This window comes from Pezoporus occidentalis, unplaced genomic scaffold, assembly GCF_034315485.1.
Source record: "Pezoporus occidentalis ecotype Australia unplaced genomic scaffold, CSIRO_AGI_Poc_V1 ctg8, whole genome shotgun sequence".
NCBI classification, from domain to species: domain Eukaryota; kingdom Metazoa; phylum Chordata; class Aves; order Psittaciformes; family Psittacidae; genus Pezoporus; species Pezoporus occidentalis.
The window spans coordinates 4,997,527-5,022,703 of NW_026916158.1; the positions used below are offsets into that span (position 1 = coordinate 4,997,527).

Below are 25,177 nucleotides of genomic sequence, written 5' to 3' on the forward strand. Positions count from 1 at the left end.
TGCCACTGGCCACAGCTCATTGATCCAGCCTATCCAGATCCTCTGCAGAGCCTCCCTATCCTCCAGCAGATCAACACTCCCAGCCAACTTGGTGTCGTCTGCAAGTTTACTAAGGGTGCACTCAATCCCCTCATCCAGATCATCGATGAAGATATTAAACGACACTGGCCCTAACCCCGAGCCCTGAGGGACACCACTAGTGACCAGTCACCAACTAAATGTGATGCCATTTGCTATCACACTTTGGGCTTGGCCATCTGGCCAGCCCAGCAAAGAATCTCCCTATTCAGACCATGAGCAGCCAGTTTCTCCAGGAGAATGCTGTGGGAGACAATGTCAAATGCTTTGCTTATGTCCAAATGGACAATGTCCACAGCCTTTCCCTCATCAACCAGGAGGGTCACCTTATTGTAGAGTGAGATCAGATTTGGCAAGCAGGACCTGCCCTTTGTGAACCCAAGCTGACTGGGCCTGATCCCTCTGTTTGCCTGCACATGCTTTCTGATCTGACTTAGGATCATCTGCTCCACAGGCTGAGCTTCGGGTGATTTCAATGAAGTCATCAAATAAATCAAGTCTGATTTTGCTTCTTTCTTCACCTAATTAGACAACAGGGAGATTTATGGTATAATTGAGCCAACACAGTGTTGCTGTAATTTGACATCTAATTAATCAATGTCCAGTTCTTCCACAGGTGAGCTATACTTATTAACCAGTGCAGGATTGTTTCTGTGGGGAAAAAAAAACCCAAACCAAATCCAAACCAAAATGGTGAAATTTATTTATTTCCTGTTTCCTCCTACCATTTCAGGATGAAAAGTCAGCTGGAGTACTGTCACTGCCTCAAAGCAAGAGAAGTGACACCGCAGGGTGGCCACGTTGCCAGCATCCCATGCGGTGGCTGCCCAGTGAATGTTGCTGGAGGTGTGGGTGATGCTGGATGGTGGTAGAAGAGGGAGAGGCAGCTTTTCTCACTGCTACACTCCTCGCTGCAAACCTGTTTTATCAAAATTTTATCAATGGGGAGGAAGGGGCTTGTGTTTCTTCAGCTGGACAAATCCAGTGGTTGTGGGTAGCTGTAAAGGGACTATTATGACAGGCAATGATCAGAGTAAAATTCTGGCCCTATTAGAGTTAATAGGAGTTTTGCATTTGACCTCAGTGAGGCCAAGGATTTTACCCGAAGAGTATTAGTCGTCAGTATAGAGATGAATTAGATGACCTGTCAACAAGAAGCAGGCAAGGTTATTCCCATGGGCTCCTGAGCTCGGAATTGGAAAAGCTGGAAAAATAATGTCTAGCTTATTCCATTTATACCCACAATGCATGTGCTCACTGTATGCAATACCTAAGCATTTATCGCCTGTTTTATTCTGTTCCTGTCAAACACGCAGGAGAACACTTTGTTCAGGGAGGCAGGAGGGAATTGTAGAGTAAAGTTTCCTTGGAAAACTTCCCAGAACTGGGCTCAGCTCTCATAAACAAACCCTGGGAAGGCAGTTTTGGTGTACAACCTATGGTTCATATTTCTAGGAAATATTGTCAAGCAGAGCTACTAAAGGCCCCATGGAAGTGCACGCAGCTTGGAGAGCTGACAGCCTGACCAGCACGCTCCCGCAGTGCTTCCTTGGAAATTGTTGCTCTGTTGTTTTTGAGAATGTGATCCACTTGAGACTTAGTAAACATAGCAGAAATGTCCCAGATTTTAATTTGAGTTTTCAAGCACAGGCAGTTAGCACTGGGAAGGAAACAACTTAATAAGGAGGTTTGAGGGAGACTGCTTTTGTTTGTCATCTGACTCCAGACGGTATGATCCTGCCATCTGGGCATAGAAATATCCACTCGGGCATGAAGAACTGACCAGCACAGTGTAGGTGTCAAGTGATCAGAAACAGCCATTTGCAAAAAACTTCACAAGAAGGAATACAAGAATTTCTCAGGGAATAATAGGACAAACGTATTTGAAACAAAGACTGAGCTGCTTGCGAGCAACAGGAAAATAGATGAAGTAGTTAAATTTTTCACTTTTTTGAGAAATCAGTGATCACATAACATTTGCATGACTAAGTATCATTAATCTTCATCTTTATCTCACAAACCTTTTACTGTGGAACTACCTCATTCTCTCTGTTCCCCTGAGGTGTTGGAACCAGTGGGTGTTACTTGTGATACAGCTCAGCCTTTGCAGCAGATATGAGTGCCAGTGTAAGCTGCTTTTGCTTTACCCACTGTGCTGTCTGCTGTGGCTGGATGCAGCAGAGATGAGGCAGGAGAAACAGGGCCCCACTGCTCCTCTCCTTACTGCCATGGGCAGTCAAACCATGCAAGCCATGGGAAGGTAAGAAATCTCTAATATCTATATTCTGGAGATGAGAGAAGAAGAAGAAGGGAGCCAGCAGCAGCAGGTGTCCTACATTTTGCATATCTTGGGTGCAGCAGCTGCCCTGAGCACTGCACAGTGCTTGCAGTGTCCCTGCTCCAACCCAGGCAGGGCACGGGACAGTCCTCATGATCAAATGGATGTCTTAGTGATGGAGTCCTCACAGGGGCATGGGTCTGCCAGGGGAGACTCATCTCAGGTTTACGGAGACGTGAACAGCCATAACCAAAATGAGCACAGGAAGAAAGATGGTCATGACAGCACATTTTTGAAGGAAAAATGGTGATGACACACCATAACGGAGACTGGCTTGCTGAGCCCCAGCATCATGGCCAGGACCTCCCGAAGCTTGCCTGCTTTCACAGACCCCAAGGAAATGTCACTACAGCTGCCCCTGAGGAGCTGGAGGGAGTGTGGTACCTGATACACCAGGAGGGTTTAGTGTCCATACAGCCAGGGTTGGGAATTGTTCCTCTCTCCATAAGAGTGAGGCTCCTTCCCTCCACAAACACTGCTGGAATAATAGGATTCTTCAGCAAAGGTGAACTCACCCCCAAACAGAGAGACAATGACATCTTTTGTACCAAAAGTTGTGCAAGATGGAAGGCAGATTGTTTCCTGGCAGGGAGGATCAGATGCTCGGCAGAGTCCCAGCACTGCAGCCATGGAGAGCGTTTGCATCCCTTTTTCCAAGAGCACTGCCACACACACTGGTGAGCCCAGGGACCTTCCAGCGGGGCTGTGGGGAGCTCTTGCATCGTCTTTGCAGAGGGCAGGATGGTTCCTGCAAACAAACCAAGAAAATGCAGCGCAGCAGTGACTGCCAACATGCTCCCAGTTCAGAGGGCAGCTGCTCTTTAAATCTAGAGTGTTTCGATACATGCTATTTTAAAAAGAACTAATAAAAGCTATTTCTATATTTGCTCAAGGAGAGAGTTTGCAACAGTGGGATTTTTTTTATTTTTATTTTTCCTTAAAATCTCCCTGCTCTCATCATAACAAGATTGATGATTTCTGTGTTTCTCCTTTTAGGAGCATGACAAGAATAAGTTGCCAGCTGAATTTCTCTTTTATTTTATTCCAGGTTTTAATTTAAGACAGGAGAAGTGTGGCTGAGCTTCTTATTTTCTCCAGTTATTTTTTGGCACGGAATCCAGGGTCTCTCACAGCTATGCATTCTGTATTGTTTCAATCATTCTAAGACTGAAAGGAAGCATGTAAGTGACTAATGATGGCCAAGCGCTGACGACAAAACCTTGGAACAGGGGGTGAAGCAGGAGTGTGTTTCCCCATACATGAGTTTTATCTAGCTTAGACCTGGAAATCACTTAATGGTAAAGTGAATGCTAAGCCCTGATTTGCATATCCCCCTACTCTGGCAGATAGATGACGACCTGTGTTTGTAGGTACATGCACATGGATTAGCAGGTGGATTAAACTGATAATGTAATGCATAGGTGGAAGACTGAAACTTGGCATCAATGTCAAGAAATACAAACCATTTTGTCTGTAAAAAATGCTTTTAATGGCTGACTTACTGTATCAAACTCCAGTGACATGCCTCAGTGGGGGAATTGAGTGTTTAGTGTAGGATCTAATTCTGGAACTTCAAAATGTAAATCTACAAGTCCACACCTATGAATTAACTTCATTCCTGTTAGACTCAGTGGTGTGTCCTGTGGGTAAATTAACGCTGCAAATTAAATGACTGAAATCTCCTTTCCTCATCTGCCAGGGAGGTCATGGAAATTTCCCATCCTATATATCTTCTTTACTCTTGCACTGCTGCCTTTTAATTGAGGTTTGGCTCCACTGCTTCACTTAAACCCAGAGGCAGCTGAGGTGGCAGCAGTCCACTCTGCAGACCTGCATTGTTTGTATGGACATAATACACAATTTACTGTAGACTTCCTCTTCACTCCTTACATGCTGTGTGATGTCCTGGCACACAGGATGTTTGCGTCAAGGCTGTCATACTCTGTGCATGAGCAGCCCTGGACAAACTGTCCCATACAAGATAACAGTAAATAAATAGTCACAGATGAAAAAGGTACATTTCCTGAAAAAAACCCCACACTTTTGGTCTTCATCATCAAGCTTGGATTTGACTTCATGTGTTCTAGAGGTTGTAAGTATTGTAATATTATGTTACTGGCCCAAGGCACACATTGCCTGATTCCATGTAAGCAACAGGGAGGCAGACTCTGCCCAGCCAGGCAACCTATGCAGATGTCCATAGATTTGCTTGGATAGGCTGGTCCTGGATGGTCTTTCAATATTTTCTGTAACTAAATTTAGCTCTAACAAAGTTGTTCTGATCACTTTGCTACATCCTATGATCTAACATCACCACATTTTAGTTGTTACAAGAATTTTCAGGAATTTGAATATTTCAGCATCCCTCTGGGGTGCCAAGAGCAGCAGGAGGTCTGGAGCCATTGACAGATGCATGGGCCATTGACAGAGGTCTTCTCTTTCACCTCTGACATCTTTAGTGTGAATGCAAATTTATCTTTTAGATCTACAAACCTATGGCTAGCTTTAAAGTCCTCCCTGATTTTCCATCATCCAGGAATGCTTCAGCAACTGTTTTGTTCTCAGCCGCTGGCCATGTGGTGCAGTCGCTCGGCACTTCCTTTTCCAGTCAGCATGGGAATGTTGGAAATAAAATACTGTCTTTCCAGACCAGGGCTTGCTGACCTCCCTGAGCTCAGATGCCAGGTCCATTTAGGAGCCCAAGCTGCAGACATACTGCACAGGTCCCCAGGGCAGGAGATCCCTGGGGCTGGAGGAGGACTCCAGTCTATCAGTGCTGGGAGGAACCAGCTCTCAGGAAATACTGGACACCCTCGAGCAAAGCAAAACAAATGTACACGAATCCCTGCAGAAGTCCAGGAAGGAGCATAAGAAAGGAATTGCCAGTTTTGTTTCACTGTCTTCAAGAGCATTTAGGGAAAACATGGAGAGTTGGAAAAGACATGCTTTGAGATTGGTCTAGGTGGTGCTCAGTGGCCAAGAAGGAGGACAGCTGTGTGGTACAGGCAGGGCTGAAGGGGTAGTTTGGAAAGGTGGTATCAGAGCTATGGGAGGGCAGCATGGTGACACCAAACAGGTGTCAAACATCATCTCTGCCACCAGAAGGTCACCGTCAGAGCCTGATCACTGCAGATTAATCCTGCTCCAAACCGATTCTGAGCTTTTGCTTTTACTTTCCACCCTGCACTCACAGCACCCTGCCATGTGTGGCTACAGCAGAGCCACAGTGCACAAGGTCTCTGCATTTGTCTTCCAGTTCCCTAGTGCATCGTAGTCCCCTGGAGCCTCCATAAACATCATCATCAGGTCTGGGAAATGATTAAAAATAATGGGGAAAAAAAACAAGCAAAGAAGCACAAACATGCCCACGAGAGCAAACAACTTAAAAGTGAGGCACAGAAATAGCAAACAACCTTTCAAAATTTAGCCTGATTTTCATTTCACCGTAAATGGAAATTAATTGCACTGGTGCTGCTCCAAGGTTCACAGTGTTTCTGCCATAAAGGTTTGATGGTGTTTTAATGGATCAGGAAGAGAAATACCTCTCTGGACCCGCCAACTCTAACTGCTGCAAGGGACCGGGCAGCCCTTAGCTCTGACCTGGCAGCAGAACTCGGGCACTCCTATTAAACTATTTTTTTCTCATTCTAATTCAAGTTAATGCTTATTACCAAATATTAGCATCTTACCTGTAATGTACCAATTTACAGAGCTCTGATGGCCAGAGAGACAAACAGCAGCAACACTCAGTGCTTCCAAGTTGTCAAACTCCAAAGAGATAAATATTTATATGGCAAGCTACAAGACTCCACGTTTCAGGCTGTAAGCGCCACTGAACAACCACATAAGGGAAGAAGGCACCAAACCATCAAGTTAAATCATTCACATCCCATTCCCTCCACACTTCCTGCAGCCCCTGCCCACGGGCAGGGTAGGGCAAGGCAGATTGCCTGCTACTGGCCGGGCTCCTGGAGGCAGCTGGGCAGCCAGCCTTAGGTGCCAGCTCTGCCCCAGCTGCTTTCCCAAAGCCAGAGAAGTTTAACACAGGCAGAATAACATTTCTGAGCTGCCCAGAGCCCCATTCTCAGAGCCACCCACCAGCAGCAGGCCCAGGGAAATCAAGAGATCTGGCAACATTTAGCATGGTGGGAAAAATCAGGCTGTGAATTTAGAGGTACACACCCATTCAAGCTGCACCCCAAGAGACATAAATCTCATGGTGACCGCTGGGAACAGGCTGGACTCAGCAGCACCAGCACTAGCTTTACCCAACGTACTTTAACCTGAATTTATTTCCCAGATCATTCCTCTTGCTCCCTTTTGATGACACCTGGCACGTCCTCGCTGTCACAGCCGCCCAAGCAGTGCTGCCACCCTCACTTGCCTCTGCTGCCCTCTGGGCCACAAGCCAATACCAAAGCTCACCCAGAAGATGCTATGGGAAGTCGACAAGAGTATTTCTGAAAGCAGGTTATATTGCTGTGCTCTGCAAGGAGCTGTGAAAAAAGCCACGTGCTCCCTCAGCTACGGGGTGGAAGTTACCAGTTACAGTAAAAAGCATTACACCATTATTTTTTTCCTGATTTCCCCCTCCCCCTTAAATCCACCTTTTTGGCAATAACTTTTTACAAAAAAATTAATTTTTCTAGGTCATAAAAATTCAGATTTTATTTCTGCTCAGCCTTGCCTGATTTCTGAGTTTATTTCATCACTCTCAGACTTCTCATTCAGTATTTCCCCCTCTTTTCCTTTTTTAGTTTCAATCTTTTCTACAGAACTTTCTCCACTTTGGGATCATTTGACTGTGACACAGAAAAGCAAACTGGGAATTTTCTGGTTTTGGAGAAAATTTGAAAAGTTACAGAATGGAGAAGACAATTAAAAAAAGAATAAAATAAAATAAATTTTAAAATTACATTCAGGTAGGAAGGGGAGGAAAACAAAGAGAAAGGGGGAAAATCAAAACAGCTAAATATTTTAAATTATTTTTCATCAGTATTAAATCTTTCAAATTGCTCAATATCAAACCTGAAAGGAGCAGCACGGATACATATAAACAGTAAAAGGATAAAGTACACAGAGATTAAATAAGAAGGAAAATTACCTGTTTACAAACAGACAGTGACTGAGGAAAACAAAGTCCTTACATGCTCGAACGCTCTTGGCAGTGTCTACAGCCACTGAGACCATGTGCCTCTCAGAAGCAGAGGCTGAGGTGTTGAGGCCCAGGCATGTTTCTAACCATGTTTCCTGGCTTGCAGGCCATTAGGCTGAAGAAAAACCCCTGCATTTCACAAAGCAGTGGAAGCTGGTTTGACCCCAGTACCCGGGAGCACTCCTGCACTGTGGCACTCCATCACCTGGTCATGTCAGACCTTTCACTGCACAAAGCCCTCCCTGGCCATGCTAGCACATGCTCTTACCCACAGTTTCCCATGCTCCAGGAGCCACCAGGGCTTTTGGAGGTAAAAGAGGTCCAGGATATGGGGTATGGTAGTGGGATGCTCAGTATCTGAGTGGTCCCAGACACCTTTGGGTTGCTGGCATGGCCATGGAGGTGCCAGCAGCTCTACAGATAGGTGGTAGCCTCTTGGCTCTCCCTCTCTCTAGCCTGTGCAACAGCAACGTTGATGCACTGAAGCCACTCCTCAGCATTCTTCTCATCTTTGGCCTTGAAAACATAGGTTTTGCTGTCAGTGAAGATCTCGAAGGCCCGGGGCAGGCTGCGGTCCCTGCGCTTCTTTGCCACCACTTTAACGCTCTGCACCTTGCTGAGCTCAATGGGGCAGTCATCAGGGTCATCCTTCTGAAACACAGGGAAGACACACAGAACCAAGTTCATTTGGTAGGGATTCCATCATCTTAATAAACAGTTGAAGTCTGTAGAACTGGTCTTGTAAATGTTGCTTATGTGGGCAAATGCACTGATGGAGACTTCCCAAAAGAGCTTTAGGGAAGTTAGAAACCCTGCTCCCATGCAGTGCCACACTCCCCCACATGGGCTGTCACGGTCTACTGTATGCAGCAGCCAAAGGTCCACAATGATGCCCATGAGCTGTTCCCCCTCAGCATCTGCACTTTTTAGTTCCAGCTTCAGCTGTCAACACGGGCTTAGATTTTCCTTTCTCTGGCTTTTAATAATGAACACCTTTGTTAATGGTGCCAGGCATGAGTGCCAATGACTAATGCTTCCTAGGTACAAATATCAGCCAATCCTTGTGGACTGAAGAAAGCTATCTTCGCTTAAGCAATGTAAGTTGTTCCCCTTCTCAGTCTCCACCCAAAAATGGAAGCAACAACTCCTTTTATTGGTTCTGAAAACAGAACAGATACCTTGAGTCTGACCCAGGAATGTGAGGCATTTCTCAGTGGGGACAGGACAGCTGCCTTGCAATTTTGTTTGAAAACATATAAAGTAGGTATGTGGAGGAAATCTTATCATCACTGTAAGAAATATGATGCAGGGAGCATAAGAGAACTGTACAAAATTATGGAAATTTCCTTCAGGAGAAAAGATTTGTGAGCTCATAAAAAAAATGTATGAACTGGATCTCTAGGTGAGAAGTTTAAGCCAAAGGCCCTGATTCTTCAAGAATATTTGTTTTTGCTGTTCAGCTTCTTATGCTTTTTACTAAGAGGAGTACTAAGTTGAGTACTTAGAGTACTTAGGAGTACTAAGAGGAGTTACTTTACTAAGAGGAGTAAGGCAGATTTTCCAAAAGTTTCTGCTGCTATCATACTGGAAATATCTGGACTGATCTGAATGAGAATTAGAGGTTAAGTATCTTTCAGGAGCTGAGCATGACTCTGGACAGGCTGAGGTGTGGGAACTGCAGTCTCCAGAGCTGCTCTGCCTGCCCCAGATTCGTTTGCTCTCCCAGCAGCTCAGGTCTGAAACATGACCAGAACTGGGCAGGGAGATTTCCTGTGCAATAATGTCTCAGTCCTTCTGGGAACGAACTAGGAAAAATTTACTGCTCTAAGGAAAAGCCCATCTGAAAAGACCTTCCAAAAGAAGTCCCAAGCCCAACGGCTGTGATTTCTCTCTAGGATTTGATAGTCTACTACGATTAGAATCATACAATCACTGATCATCAAGTCCAGCCGTTACCCAAGGACCGCCAAAATCACCACTAAACCATATCACGAAGGGCCTCATCTACACAGGCTTTGAGCACTTCCAGGGATGCTGATTCCACTACTTTCCTGGGAAGCCTGTGAAGAAATTTTTTGTAATCTAAACCTCCCCTGGTGCAGCTTGAGGCTGTTACCTCTTGTCCTGTCACTTGTTACCTGGGAGAAGAGATCGACCCCCACCTTACTACCATGTCCTTTCGGGTAGTTGTAGAGCATGAAAAGATCCCCTCTGAGATTTCTCTTCTCCAGACTAAACAACCCCAGTTCCATCAGCTGTTCCTCATAATGCTTGTGCTCCAGAACCTTCACCAGGTTTGTTGCTCTTTTCTGGACCCACTCAATGTCTTTCTTATAGTGAGGGGCCCAGAACAGCAGCAATAGACTTGATAAGCAAAATTTTGAACCCTGTGAACCTGACCCTTACACTTAGAAGCCTATTGAGGAAAAGTTACATACTCCCTTCCTAACCATCCTATGATTCTATGATTCATTACCACACAGTGTTTGACCTCAAGTTGCTAGAGAAAATTGACAGTACCCTAGGCACATTTCTGTGGAAGGAGTTTACCACAATTTTCCAGGAGTTTAGGATTTGGCTGTTTCTCAGACCTCTTATGCTTTGGTTTTCTCCTGCCTCCCCTTTACCCACTGGCCATACAATTCCTTACACAGAGCCAACATTGTTCGCACGGTTACACAGACGAAGGGAAGGTTCATGGTGGAGCTCCAGCAATAAGTAGGCACAGCCAGCTGGCCACCTCACAATACCTCCTCTGTCTTAAGTTTGTACTTTTAAGTAAGCAGTGCGTAAAGTCCAAACACCCACACAGCACCCAGCCCTGCTTCACAGTGCCAGAGGTGGTGGGACAAAGCTGTCCTGCTCTGCCAGGCAAGAGCCCTCTGGCTTTCAGGACCAGAACAGGCACTGGATGCAGCTGGGCAGGAGTCTCTACCGCTTCTTTAGCTGGTCACAGACTGGCACCCTGCATCCTGCTATGCTTTTGGCACCTGCGCTCAGCCGGCAAGGTATGGGGCTGGTCCTGCTGCCAGAGGTGCACAGGAGGGGACCTCCTGCAGGGTCTGAAAATCACACTTTTATTGTCCAAACCACTGTGTCCAGGCTTCATACCTCCAGCTCTGCTTAACGAGCTGTAAATTTTGTGTTTGGTGTCTGCATTAGTCAGCCCAGGGCACATGTGCAACCTAAACCAGTGGGCTCAGGTTTGCTTCAGGCTGCAACCCAAGCAATGGTTAACAGCGGGACTTGACGCTCGAATTTAGGCCAAAAATGTAGAAGTAACAGGATATAAAATGTAGAAGCAACAGGATATAATGCACCAGCTTGAAAGACTGATTACTCAGGCACAGTAACTGATGCTGTCCCTGGGGGGCTGGACGCCAGCCTGCTATTCTAAAGAACCAGTCCAGGTATTTGTTTTCAACTTGAAAAAGAAGCGAAGAAACCTTGAGTTTTCTGGTTAAAAAGGGAAAGTCAATCTGTTGAGCAAAATCTGCTGTTTAACAATCTAAACTGCCAGCTTCACCTGCCTGTGACGCATTGTACATTCTCTGCATGAATAGGTGGAGCACTGAGAATGCAAATGTAAGGGGACAATTGCACCCAGGTGTAATCAAGGTATTCTGATGTGCCTTATGCCTGGCTTGTTTGGAGAGCTAATTAAAGCCATTCCGTTAAATACATTTCTGTAAGCCAATCAACTTGCTAAATAATGACAATTATTCTGACACTCTTTCAAAAGTGAGCCTTAGCTGGTACTGAGCTGTAGTTATGGTACATGTATGGGTTAAACTGTCTTCAGAATCTCAACAAAAACATCAGAAAAAGTCACTAGAAAGTCAGAAAAAGGCTAATAATAATTTTCATTGTAAAAAGCTGAAGTTATTTTCTAATAATTGGGAAATAATAACTAATGAGGACTGGATTCAACTACCTGCTCTTCCATGCCCTGGGACACACTTGTCTCCGAGTCCAGTCAGTATGACTTCCATACAATTTCACAGGCATTTCAGCAGAATTTCTCTGAATTTAGATGAGGGTAGAAGTAAAAGCAAAAAAAAAAAAAAAAGCATTTCTTTGGGAGAAAAACATTTCAGCAGCACCTTGCTTTACACATGCTTACATTTCCTGCACAAATAACACCAATTATAATGCTATCATCTCAAGAGCAGATACTAATGTACAAAAGCTGGAGGCAAGACTTTCAAAAAAGGTGAACCGTGGCTTGATTATGGAGACCGCCCTGAGGTGTTCAGAAGGGCCTAACTTTCTTGCCCCTGAGCACTGCTGGTCCCATGAAAATTGGGCACCCAGAAATGACAGCTCACTTTTGAGCACATTGGCTGTGGCTGCTACATGCCTCGCTATCCCATGCCATGCACTTTGTAAGTGGAAAAAATACATTTACCTGAGCAGAATTTATTGGATTTGTGTTTATACAAGGAAATAAAGACTCTCTGGTCAAAAGTGGAAACAATTTTTGAACCTACTGTAGTTCCTTCAGGAACAGGAGCTTCTGCAATATCTGTGAGGTGACCCTGGGATGCTTCAAGGCAGAGTGACAATGCTCAGACACAGGTCACCAGTTAGTAGGGTATAAATTACTGTGTCACAATGTTGAGCCCTAGGCATTTGTTGGCTGAACAAGAGCAGAGCCAGTGTGAGACTGAGTACTTGCAAAAATCATGCACTTTTGAACCAGAGAGAAAACGTAACTAAAGATGGTGAGCAACCCCTTGGCTGAAGTTGGCCATGCAGCATACAGAGACCGCAGGCAAAGCTGAGTGGTAAAAACCGCTGGGAAATGGTGCTGGGGAGGAGGGAAAGAGAGAAATCAGATTGATGGTTTTCTGACTTACAGATTTTCCTTTCCGAAAAAGCAGCTGGTTGCCAGCCAGGGTGAAGTAGCGAGTTTTCCACCTTTTAATAAACTTCCACCGGACTTGCTTCTCTTTAAGCTTGCCTTCGATGAGAGGCTGGCCATCCTGATTTACAACTGAGGAGGTGAACATACAAAGAGGAGGTTATTTCTGTCCTCTCACTCAGCCGAAAGTCAGGCTTTTCCTATGATGCAGAAAAAGTTTTTTGCAGTTTTGCAGCTCCAAGACCACATTCCTCCCAACCTCAAGCATGCAGCTGTTACTTCAGAAAGACATTTCAGCCTTTAGACATGTTTTGCTTGGGAGGCCTAGCAGATGGAGCTGACAGCTCGAACTCCCCTCTCCATCACTTTTTCTATTCCTTTAGCCATCATGTACTTAACCCCACCATTACATCTCCCAGTTCTTCCTCAGCCCAGCAATAATAAGTTATAATTTCATTGAATTGTCTCTGATGTCTTAATCCCCACTACAGAGTTCAGTACAACGTTTGTGCAGTATTTTGGATAGGAATATTTTGAGGATGTCACTCTCCGTTGTATGCAATAGCTTGCTTCATTGCAGCAGGAGTCCTGTGTAGAAGGAATTAAAAACCAGAAGGAGAATGTCCACATGGGGCTGAGAGACCAGGCACCATCCTACTGGGACAATTGCCAACCTTTCATAGGTAATTCCAGCCCAGATATGTGACTTTTTGCTGAGAAAGTGGTTGGTGAGTCCAAGGGCTTTGTCTCCCAGACATGACACTTCCCATCCTCACCCTTCCAAGACAAGACTCCTTCTTCGCTTGTGAAAGGGATATATTTGTTATCAGCTCTTCCTTGTACAGTGTTCAAGCAATAACCTAGCTCTACATTCTATAGAGGTCACTCGCTGTTGTGTCTTCGTTATTTTTTCTAGTTCTCTCTTCAGGGATATTTCAAAAGTCATTTAACATTAGCGATCCATTTTGTAATAATAGTCCTTACAGCAAACTCAGAGTTACTTACATCCTGTATATCTCATAGCACTGACTGGTTGGTAAAGTGACATTTCCTATCACTTTCACATCTGTAAAATAACACAATTTATTTTGACATCTGTATGGCAAAGGCAAGAGCAACTCACAGCTCAGCCCCAGGGGCCCGGTATCCACCCTACTCCCTCAGGAGGAGTCAAGGTCTTTTCACCATGTTCCCCATTGAGGACATCAATGTTTTTATCATCTTGAGGCAAAAATTACATACAAACCATTATCATATCATTTGCCAATAACACTGCCTGGCCTGTGCCCTGGGTGGTAAGAGCTAAACCAGCATTTCTGCCACACATGTGGCAATCCTTACAGAGCCTGTTTTAAATCTGGGATGGATAACTCTGCCCCAAGTCAAATGGGAGGACAGAGGAGAGGGAGAGACACAAAAACTTCTGTCCCCCTCAGTGACCTGTGCTGCAGCACATTGCTCAAGAATAATCTAAAATGTAATGAAAATTACTTGGTGTACCATATCAATATTCAGTACTTGTAAGTGTACGGTACATCGATACTGTAATGACTGTAACTGGCATAGAAGCAGAAATACAGGCACACCCAGCTACTTTACCTTCAGCTCAGCCATTCCCAGCCCATTCATCTTCTATAGTGGTCTGAAAAGTGTTTTCAGTTTGCCTTAGGAAAAAACCTTGTATTTGTCACTACAGATTTTTCTTCAATCAACTCCCTTAAAAATAAAAACCAGATAAAGGCTCTAGGAAAGGCAAATAAACCCTTCTTTGTTATCTTTTTGCAAAATTATTCCTATATTTAAAATTACTTTCAGAATTCAAAACACTGTATGCATATTGGGAAGCGTTGCACTTTCCTTTACAGTGTGTTTGTAAGGTTGTAGCCACCTCTACCTCCAGCCCTGTGACCAGGGTGCTTGCCTGCCATCAGTATTCACTGACACCTCAGCTTGAAGCGTGCAAGGTTCTAAGAGTTGGAAGAGCATTCCCACAAAAGGAATATTGCAGCACAAGAAAAGCCGAGCTATCAAGGGGATCACCATGGGCTATAAACCACATCCACAGAGCAGCCTCAAGCCACTACCCTTCACATGTGGAGCAAACAATTTAAAAATCCTCTAATATCATGTCTGGGTTTCTTTTTTCCCGTCTGTTTTTTACACCTATATACAAGACACATGGTCTAGTGTGAGGCAGCCCTGCCCATGGCAGGAGGGCTGGAATAAGATGATCTTAAGGTCCTTTCCAGCCCTAACCATTCTATGATTCTGTGGATGGATCAGATAAACTGAAGAGCAGTCCAAGGCATAAGCAGTCTAAGAGCAGATGTTTGTTGATGTGTTAGTTGACTTGGAGCCCTTCCCAGCACCTGTGAGGTAGTCAGTTATCCTATGGCTGGCAGTACCTTAGCACAAACGTTTACCCAGTAACACTTATTCTTGAAAGTGTTCACTATTGCCTGTGCGTGAACCTTTCAGAACCCTGAGTACAGTAGGCTGGTGCAATGCTGAAGACATGAAGTGAGCAGGGTGGCCCAACACAGCCAGTGAAGGTAGCACCTGGGGATTCAAAGGCTTTATAGGTTTTCGGGCACGTAACCTCTATTCACTACCTCATGTCTGGTAGAGTAAAAGCAATGCAAATAGAGTGCATCAGATTTAGATAATGTGTTTTTTTCCCCAGCACTGTTTATACTGGCAGAGAGGCAGGCTTTGGGGGTCTTCAGTGTGTACTAGTGCAATTTCCTCATGAAAGAGTATAAATATTTCTGTCTCTCTAGACAGGGAGCTTTTGGAAGGAGATGGAATGAATGAAAAGGGTAGTGGCCAAGTTTCAGCTTCGATATGGAACTGCAGCTGTGATTTCCATGATAAGAACTGGACACGCTCTGCTCCTTGTAGCCTGCTTCATTCCTAACTTGATGCAGCAGCTCTTTTCTGTACATTTTCATGCCAGCACCAACATGATACACTGCCGAGGCTGGCACGGGACAAAGTAAACAGGCTTGCTTTCTCCCTGTGTAATTTTTGCCACTGCAAAATGCCACAAGGAAGCGAATTTGAGGCTGCAGTCATTTCACAACACACTCTTCAGCAGGATGGAGCCACATTTTACAGTGTGCTGCTTTACAGTAACATTGCAATTTTGTTAACAGCAGCTTTGTGAGCGAAACACATTCTGGGAAGAGAAGAGTTGGGTTCTTTTCTTTCTAAACCACTTTCTAAGGCTATATCAGGTATTATCTGGCATTTCTGCAGCTGAGATTTGCTGGGATACCCGTAATGGTCATCCTAAGGGTCATTCCTGTTTGGGAATGGAGGAAAAGGGCAGACCCATAGGACCAGCAACTGTCTAGCAGGTCTGAGTAGAGGTCCTCATACTCTTGTAGCAGCCTTTTCATCTTCTGGTGACCTTGTTCCCCATTTATGCAATTGGCATTATATTTTGTGAGATAAAAAGAGATAATTTTTTATAATTAGTTTTAAACAGCATCTGAGCTGATACTTTGCTTATTGTGCAAATGCCTCATCAAATTTGTAACTTCATGAGGTACAGGGTAATATCCCTGCCATTCCCATCATTTGCCATTCACTTGTGCACTTTCTCATTGGAAGATGTTTTGTCACTGTAAGAATACGCAGTTTGGCATCAGGATATTACCACCTCAGTAGCATGTGGGTGATAATGACAGGGCATGGCTGTTTATCGTCTCCCAGGATGAAGTGTCAGAATTGCTATGACAAAGTCTACCCAGTAAGAGACAGGAGATCAGAAAGCTGTGAATCTGAGAAACTCAAACCAGCAGCACCTAGTAGCAAGCTTTCCTGGAGTGTGCATGAAAGAAAGGGGAGAGAACTTCACTTTAATAAAAATGACAAAGATAGAGACAGAAAAAGGGTTTTTTGCTCCTACATGCCAGCTATAAAGAATAATATGCAGAGTAACTTTCAGAGCACGATGACTACTGTATAAACGTCTAGATAGAGCAAAAGGAGGACTTGATATGAAAGGGCAATTGCTCAGTGGTTGGGTCTAGTGCATCTACCTGGCTCCTGGTCCCGTGGGAATGGCTTTGATACCAGTTCCAACGCAGTAGGAACATGCCTTAGTCCAAAATAAGAAGGTGTAAAGCACAAAAAGTTCAGGGCATTGAGGTGGTTGGTGGTCAGGAATGCAACATGAGAAAGGAAGTGAATGCGTCATTTTGGTCTAAAGTGGATTTTTATGGCCAACATCTTTCAAAACCAGGGTTTACCTAAAGAAATGCTGATCTCTCTTTAAGCACCTGGTGGCTATCAGCAATGCTAACAGATCACTTCTTGCACACATCCACAAAGAACCCCATGGGGAACTCTGATGTCAGCTTCCGAAGCCATCATAATGAATCTGATGCCAGTGTGTCTGAGGGTCTGATTAAAATGAAAAGATTCATGAAAGATAAGAATGACGCTCTTCTCCAATATTTTTCTAAGCCCCTTTTGCTTATTTTCGTTGCGGTTAACTTCACAGAATCACAGAATAATTCAGCTGGAGGAAAGCTCAAGGGGTCTCTCATCCAACCTCCTGCTCAAAGCAAGGTCACCTATGAGGTCAGACTAGGTTGCTCATGGATTTATTCATCTGGGACTTGCAAATCTCAAGAACATTTCTAGGCAAGCTGTTCCAATGCTCAATCATATGCATGGTGGGAAAGTTTTCCCTTGTAGACAGTCTGTTGTCTCTTACCCTCCCACCACACACCACTGAAAAGAGCCCTGCTCTGTCTTCTTAATGACTGTCTTGGAGCTATGGACAGACACTACCATGAAGTCTCCTCCAGCTCTACTTGCACCAGCCCTTGTCCCTCAGCCTCTCCTAATAGGGCAAAAGCATCAGCTCCTAAACATCTTGGTGGAGCTTGTCCCCATCCTTACTGGGGTTTTACTCAGTCATCACTGTAGCCATTCAATACCTGCTGTGTGCAGAGTAGGAGTAAGTGCATGGAGGTCTTTGAGCAGAGGACATAATGAGTAAATCTGTATTTCCTCAGAAATACAGAGCTTTACTCTTCTGTCTGTACTCTTCCCAAAATCAAATTCAGTTGCTGGTGATCCCCACTTCTTTACATGGCAGAGGAGGTTATTTGAAGGAAGTATTTGCACATCTAATATGGATAGAAGATTTTTTTAAAAATGCATTCAAATGCCAACTGGAGTGTGAACATTCCCCTACACATATTAATTGTTGGAAAACTACATCTAGTTTTGATTTCTTCACCTTGCATAAGGAAAAATTAAAAGACTTCAGAATAGGGATACAAGAATGATATAAACCTGATGTTTTGTATGATTATTCATATCACAGCAAACTAACAAAGTATATTCTCCTTTATTTGTCCAAGCAAATATCAAAATACGACATGATAAAGCCTACAAATAGAGATCTTCTGCATAGCAGGAGAGGGCATAATGTGATGCAGTTCTTAGAGAAAGATGAGAAATACACCCACATTTTAACAATACTGTTAAATTGCCTGAGCAACAAATTAGGCATGTCATAGATTCTCCTTCATTTGACTTTTAAAGATTAGGTTTAGACATCTTAATAAAAATATGCAAAAGTAATATAGATCAAAGATAAAAGATTTATTTGATATAAGTATTATTGGACTAGATTGTTTGACTATTGTGTTTTAGAAGGTCAAATTAGGTGATCACATCATCTCTGGGCTTGAAATTACTTTGTGTGTTGGTATGCTGCCATGTATGATGAGATCCTTAACTTGAAAAAAGGAGCTAAAGGATTCAAAATGTTATATTTACAATATATATTTGTCTTTACTTCCTTTTTTTCCTGCAGAACAGAGAATAAAGCTAAAAATATTACCCAAACTCAAAATGAAAATTATTTCCATTGAAATGTAAATGAAAAATATTCATTGCTTCTTACACAGTCTCAGTATAGAGACACTAACTCCAAAATCAATTTTAACGCTGAATGTAAGTGTCCTTTGAAATGATTTTCTGTTAGTTGTATCTTGCTTTCTTCGCAGAACTACAATGCATCAGTCTTTTAGTAGTTTGGGTAATGAATAAAAAGTAAAAACCCCTCCAAACTATTCCAAGATGAACTCAAGACAGATAAAAACAAAGCATTAAATCTTGCATTTGATGAAACATAAAATCTTCCACAAAAATTCAGTCCAATCATGAATGATCTCAGTGATAATAAACTCCTATTAACTTGAAAGAATGTAATGTGTGGGTGGCAAGCAGACAAATTCAATTAACCTAAGGGAATATGGATTCATTCTCTCATTAATCATCACATTTGGTTTTGTTGAAAACCTGGAAAGAACACATTACTGAATGCCACTTTTTATCATTTTCAAACAAGCATTATAGCTGGGATATTTCAGTTCACTAGATAATCACCACTGCTAGCAAAAGATAAATGTATTCAGAAGTTAATATGGTGTAGGCTATTCTGAGTGAATTGCTTTTTTAAAGAGGAATTCATAAAAACTCCTCAGTTTTACCCGAATCATTGCCCATGGGCACAATGTCTCTTCTGCAGCCCACAGGGATTACTGCAATTTCTTTGTAAGCTTCCAGAATAGGAATGTACTGCAATTCCCTCTCCAGTTATCAAGAGGCTTTACTGATTTTTTTTTGTGCAAGAGCTTGTGAATTCAACTGTCAATATAGGAGGTTATGTTGAAATGAGGTTCTTAAAAGCCAGCTTTTCCTAACAGGAGGCTCACACTACATTTACCAAAATTTCAAATGCCTTGAATGGTCGTCATTAAAAAAAAAAAAATAAAATAATAGTGTAACCTGGTTTTCCCAGCTCTGAGGACAGCTGCACAGCCAGGGCACATACGTGTATTTGAGCACATGAGTAGCATTTGTGGGAATGCTCTTCCTGTATAGCAGGAAAACCCAATTTGGGATGACTTAACAGCACTTCTGTGGTTGTATAAGAAGTGCTTTGCAATCAGAAGAATGCATGAGAAATGTTCAAACTTTCTCTGTGTTAATTGCTACTTTGGGTACATCCGCCACGTTGCTTAAGCATAACTGCTTCTTTCCCCACAAACTCAGCCTCCAAGTGTAGCTTAGCTCCAAAAATCCTCCCAGCTACATCCAAACAAAACTATCATTGATCTGGCATCCTAAGGCAAGATTGAGGCTTTAAGGCGTAATGCTTTCCTAAGTCTGGAGGATAAATGGCATCTTGCAACATGCACCCAAAAAATGCAACAAACCCCAACATTAACAAAACCAAAAGACAATAACAGAAAAAGAATTTGCCTCTGAATTCCTTCTTTAAGAAGAATTTGGTTGCTAAACAGCATTGTTGAGAGGAAGAAATGACTTTCTTGTCTTTCAAAAGTACTTGAGATTTCAAAGGGTCTGTCCCACTGTGGAATGAAAATAAAAGATGTTTTACAGCCTTTATGTTTCTTATCAATTCAAGGAGCCCTCCAAATCCTCTTTCTTGTGTCAGATTTCATATACACAAAAAGACTGGAGTGTCTCCAGCTCTGGTACAGCTTTTCCCAGCTACAGCAGCTCTACATCACCAATGCTAAGGCAAATTTGTCATTCACCTGCAGATTTTTATTCCATTAAGCACTATCTTCCACATTTCTTTCCTGCACCTGAGCTTTCATTTGAGCCATTCAATGCTCTGTTTTCTTGGTCTTTTAAAGGCTTTGAGAGCTGAGAAGCAAATCAAGGTATTCACAAGGTGCCATTCTTACAGAATTTTCTTTAAACTGAGACTTGCTCACAAAAAGGACAGTTACAGTCCAAAAATATTCTGTACTTAGTTCCTCCTGTTCCTGACCATCCTCAGAGGCATGCCTGAACTCTCAGCCCTGGCTCTAAAACAAAGACTAAATGATGATTTTGAGATAGTGATGGCTATTAATGTCTTCTCCTACCTCTCATGGGCTATGGTAGCAGAGACAGCTGGAGGTTGGGCAGGGAGGACAGGCTGAGCACCTTTCTGAATGGGGGAGAGGCAGTGTGGGCAGTGATAGGCCTGCAAACTCCAGGCAACACCCTCTGTGCCTTCAGTGCTTGAGGAGGGAAAACCTCCTCCCAAATGTTCAGGCATCCTCCATGCTCCTGAGTACTTGTGGTACTCAAGAAAAAGAAAGCGAAGTCTCAAGTTATTGTATCTACTGAGAATTCATCATTTCGCTTACAACCTTAGTGCTGTATTTGCATTTTTTTCCATTAGGGTTTAGTTGATATCATACAAATTCAAGGTAGAAAAAAGGTAAACCTAAAGAAAATTATTCATTTTCCCACATCTAAAAAAGGCACTATAATTTACAAGGGCCTATATAAGTACCAGCTTATAGGAATGAAAGTCTAATTTGTACCTGGACCTGTTGTCAGGCTTGATAAGGGCAGCTGCCCCTTGCCCAGCTGGCCACGTGCTCCCACATTCCTACATCTCCACGCAGAGTGGATTTTGGCACTTCTTGTGAAAGACAGCACTGCTGCACTGCCATTTGGGAACTGCTCAGGTTAGAGGGCAAAACCTTGAATATATTAAACTCTTCTGTTCACACCAATGAATAAATGGAGAACTGTATTTACAAACCCACGGAAGAGGGAACAGCACATCCATTTTGCTGCAGCCTTTTCACAGCAGCTAAGGGAAATGGTGAACCCTTAGAAGAGATGTGACCTTCTCTCTTATCTCTGTGGAATACTGTGAGACCAAATCTACAACCTACAACAGTGCGATGTAATTTTTCACCAGCCTGAAAGAACGAGTAGGTGAGAGATGCGGCATGCCAAACCCCTGCTGCAGGCTTTCCACAGCAGGCATTATGCTCCCACTTCCTGAGGACCACTGAGAACCACCATCAGGCAGAATATACAGTGTGCACTACTCAAGACATCAGCTCAAGCACTCTGCACACAGACTCAAGAGCCCCTTGTCAGTGGTACAGAGACGGTCATGCTTTTGTAAGATCTTCTTGTACTTACCAAAGAGTATTGAAGAGCTCAGCAGGAATTTCTGCCTGCTGTCACAGTCTTTTATTGCCGTTTGCCTTGAGTTCAGACCCGTCTGAAGGCACCATTTGTATACTGGTAGTACTGGCGAGGTCTGGATCCCAGACCCAACTTTGTGCTTCTGGCAGCAGAGCCATGGTGCTGTGCCACACAGACCTCCCTGCACTGTGTCCTGCTTGCAGCCCTTCTTAGACCTCTCCTTGGAGGATGCAGTACTTTGGCAGGAGAGCAGCAGGGAAGCAAGGTGTCAGCTGTCCTTTGGTATCTCCAGACTAGTGTCATTAGCAAAACCCAAGGTGCCAACAAGGAATGGTGCACGATGTCACCCCAAGGACTGCCTTTTTCACCTTCATCTGCTCTGTTGGCTCTACTACAGTTGCCCTATCAGCATAATCAATAGCTTGCTACAAACACTACCCTTTTTGGACTAGTTAAATATCTTTGAAAACTCAGGACAAAGCTATTTTACCAAGCTTTGAAATTTTAAGCAAGATACTCATAGAGTCATAAAATCATAGAATAGTTAGGGTTGGAAAGGACCTTAAGATCATCTAGTTCCAACCGCCCTGCCATGGGCAGGGACACCTCACACTAAACCATGGCACCCAAGGCTCTGTCCAACCTGGCCTTGAACACTGCCAGGGATGGAGCATTCACAACTTCCCTGGGCAACCCATTCCAGTCCCTCAAGACACTTACAGCAAAGAACTTCCTCCTTATATCCAATCTAAACTTCCCCTGTTTAAATCTGAACCCATTACCCCTTGTCCTATCAGTCCCTAAGGAATAGCTCCTCCGCAGCATCCCTATAGCCACACTTCAATCATTATCATGTAGCTTTATCCTCATTATCCATGTAGCTTGACATATGTCTGTTACTGATGTGATGGACAAACCACAGTAAGAGCATGGCACTGAGATGAAATTTCAGCTCATGATTTCTTTTATGGTCATTGAGTCCCATGAGAGCTGTGGAAGAAGGAGATGGTCCCATGAAATGAACACAGGCAGCTTGTGCCTGCAGGCCTGTGGCAGAGGCTGTGCCTTGCAGAGGCTTGCAAGACTTACTAAAGACTTACTAAATTCAGGGTTGATGAAATATAAAGAGATGCTAGGTGTTAAAATAAATAGCTTAAACAGCCCATTATTCAAAGGCTTAGCCAAAATATTCAAAATTCTTGGCCAGAATTGTGCAGATTTTTACAGTGGCAAAAAACATCTAAGAAAAAAGCCATTCTTCTGAATTTCAGTGCACTGATCCAAAACATACGGGTATCAGAAAACAAAAAAGGACAAAAAAATGTTACTAGGATCTTTTATCTGTGAAAAAGTGTATATTCCACTCAGCCTGTTTTTTCATATAGTTGAAGTAGTATGGCTGTTGTTAAGCGCTCCCTTGCTCCTAAGAGGATGTGTACTATGGATTCAGTTATACTGAAGCAAATAATACGGAGACCAAAGATGACATGAATCAGGTGTCATATCTATGCCAATGTCCCCTGACATGTGGTAGCTGTTTAATCTGCAGAGGACCTGGTCCAGCAGACACAGCTGCCTTATCTGGACACTGCAAGATGATGGGTGCAGGTCCTTCCCATGCCCCACAAGTTAGTAGTTACACAGATTTATGAGTCTACATTAATTTTGGATTTTATAGAATCATAGAATGGTGAGGGTTGGAAAGGACCTTAAGATCATCTAGTTCCAACCGCCCTGCTGTGGCCAGGGACACCTCACACTAAATCATATCACCCAAGGCCTTGTCCAACCCGGTCTTGAACACCGCCAGGGATGGAGCATTCACAACCTCCCTGGACAACCCATTCCAGTGCCTCACCACCCTAACAAGAAAGAATTTCCTCCTTATATCCAATCTAAACTTCCCCTGTTTAAGTTTTAACCCGTTACCCCTTGTCCTATCACTACAGTCTCTAATGAAGAGTCCCTCCCCTGCATCCCTATAGGCCCCCTTCAGATACTGGAAGGCTGCTATGAGGTCTTCACGCAGCCTTCTCTTCTCCAGACTGAACAGCCCCAACTTCCTCAGTCTATCTTCATACGGGAGGTGCTCCAGTCCCCTGATCATCATCGTGGCCCTTTCATTAGTTTTGGATTAGTTTTGGATTTTTTTCCTCTAAGCACACACCTAATGAAGTTTGTGCTTGCCTTGCTCATCAGAGAAACTGAGACCAGAGTTTAATGGAGAATTCCAGCTGAAACAAACGCTGTCTGTGCTATGCTGGACAGTTTACTTTCCTTTTTCCCCAGCCTCTGCCACCAACACCAGAGACACAGCATTAACTAACTGTGAGCTTCACTCCATCCTCCACCCACCACAACTCCACCACCACACACACCCCACCAGGGATGAAGGCAGATGACTTACCTGTTGCCTTTTCAGGGTTATTGCACATGAAACACTGCCAGCTTCCTGCTTCCTCGCTGTAGCCGAATAAATCAAAGAACCTCACTTCTTCCAGGTGCATCTGCACATGGTCCAGGTCCTAGACCAGTAATGAGAAAAACCAAACCCACTCATAAGGTGAAGCACTGCGCTCTTAACAGCTCGTAACCCAAAATCACAGAGGGATGCACAGCTAATGCCAGCTAGCATCCTTTCCCATATGTCTCTTGCAGACAACCAACCTGCTGGGGCAAATGTGCTAAGCAGGACATATCTCTATCATCAGTAGTAGCTACTATATAAATTACTTATTAGTCTGCAGGAGGCAGAGGGCTAGTCTGGGATTTTTTGTGTCTTTTTAGCAGTGCTGCCAGCAGTGCTCTCAGCAGTGCTGCCCAACACATTTCCCACCAGCTGAACCATCTTTATTACCTCCCTCCCTCTCAGGATTTTTTCAATGATCCAAAAAGCGGTGGTCTCTGCCAACACCCTGCAGTCTTCCTCCTGTCCAACTGGACCCCACAGAGTTAGTGGCTGGGGACCACTTTTTTTTTTAAAGAAAGAAGAGGGGCTGTGAACACAGCCCACTGCGAGAAGCACTGGTACCAATGTTTAATGTAAATGTTCATATGAGCATTTCCAAAAGCACAGCAACAACAGGACTGATTTAACTCATACAGAACACATCCAGGAAAATGTGACATTATTCTGCCAGTGAGAAGCCAGGAAAGGATTATGCATCTGTCAAGAAAATGGAATGTCTGATAAACGAATCCTACAGAAAGTATACTTGCAGCTTCAAGTATGGGAAAAGCCAGAGGATACTCCTTTTGACGCAATTAATAACACTGTATAATTCAGTGTATTCTAAATCCCATTATTTAATTTCAAAACAGTTTGTGATTTCACACTTAAACAAAGGTTGGTGTTAAATAACAGCAACCAAGTTATTGCAAACGTGAAGAAAACAGCCAGAACCAGTCAGAAAACACTCCTATTTATTTGTGAAGGGTCTTCATAGATCTGCAACAGTGCATGCTGCAGCCCAAAGAAAACATGGATTTACACAGCCAGTGGGGAAAATATAATTCCTTGCCAGGGACGTTAGTTCACAGGACTGAGCAAGGCTGTGCAAAGCATGTAGTTGTCTGATTTGGGCCTTTTCAGGCAAGCTCTAGTAAAGGAGAGGGAGCAGGAGGCCGGCTGGCTCAGGGAGCCCCAGCAGCAAGATGTCTCTCCTTCAGAGCCTCTTTCAACCCAAGAAAAAGCCAGGAAACAGCTGTTTTCACAAGGACCAAAACACCCAAGACCAATTCAGAC

The 25,177-nt window shown here is 43.7% G+C and overlaps 1 protein-coding gene across 8 annotated transcripts in view; it reads right to left on the reverse strand.

The window, feature by feature from the left end:
* Positions 1–7,069: 7,069 nt before the first annotated feature.
* VEPH1 (ventricular zone expressed PH domain containing 1) overlaps positions 7,070–25,177 on the reverse strand; it is a 100,644-nt gene continuing 82,536 nt past the window's right edge. For 5 of the 8 annotated variants that reach the window (XM_062603044.1, XM_062603046.1, XM_062603043.1 and 2 more), the window contains 3 exons: positions 23,840–23,957; positions 12,431–12,567; positions 7,070–8,222 (listed from right to left, as the gene is read on the reverse strand). In XM_062603044.1, coding sequence (XP_062459028.1) covers positions 7,986–8,222; positions 12,431–12,567; positions 23,840–23,957 — 492 coding nt within the window. In that variant the 3' untranslated portion in view covers positions 7,070–7,985. Of the gene's footprint in view, positions 8,223–12,430; positions 12,568–20,363; positions 20,567–23,839; positions 23,958–25,177 lie in introns of those variants that run through there. The other 3 variants (XM_062603048.1, XR_009961664.1, XR_009961665.1) reach the window with 3 other exon arrangements.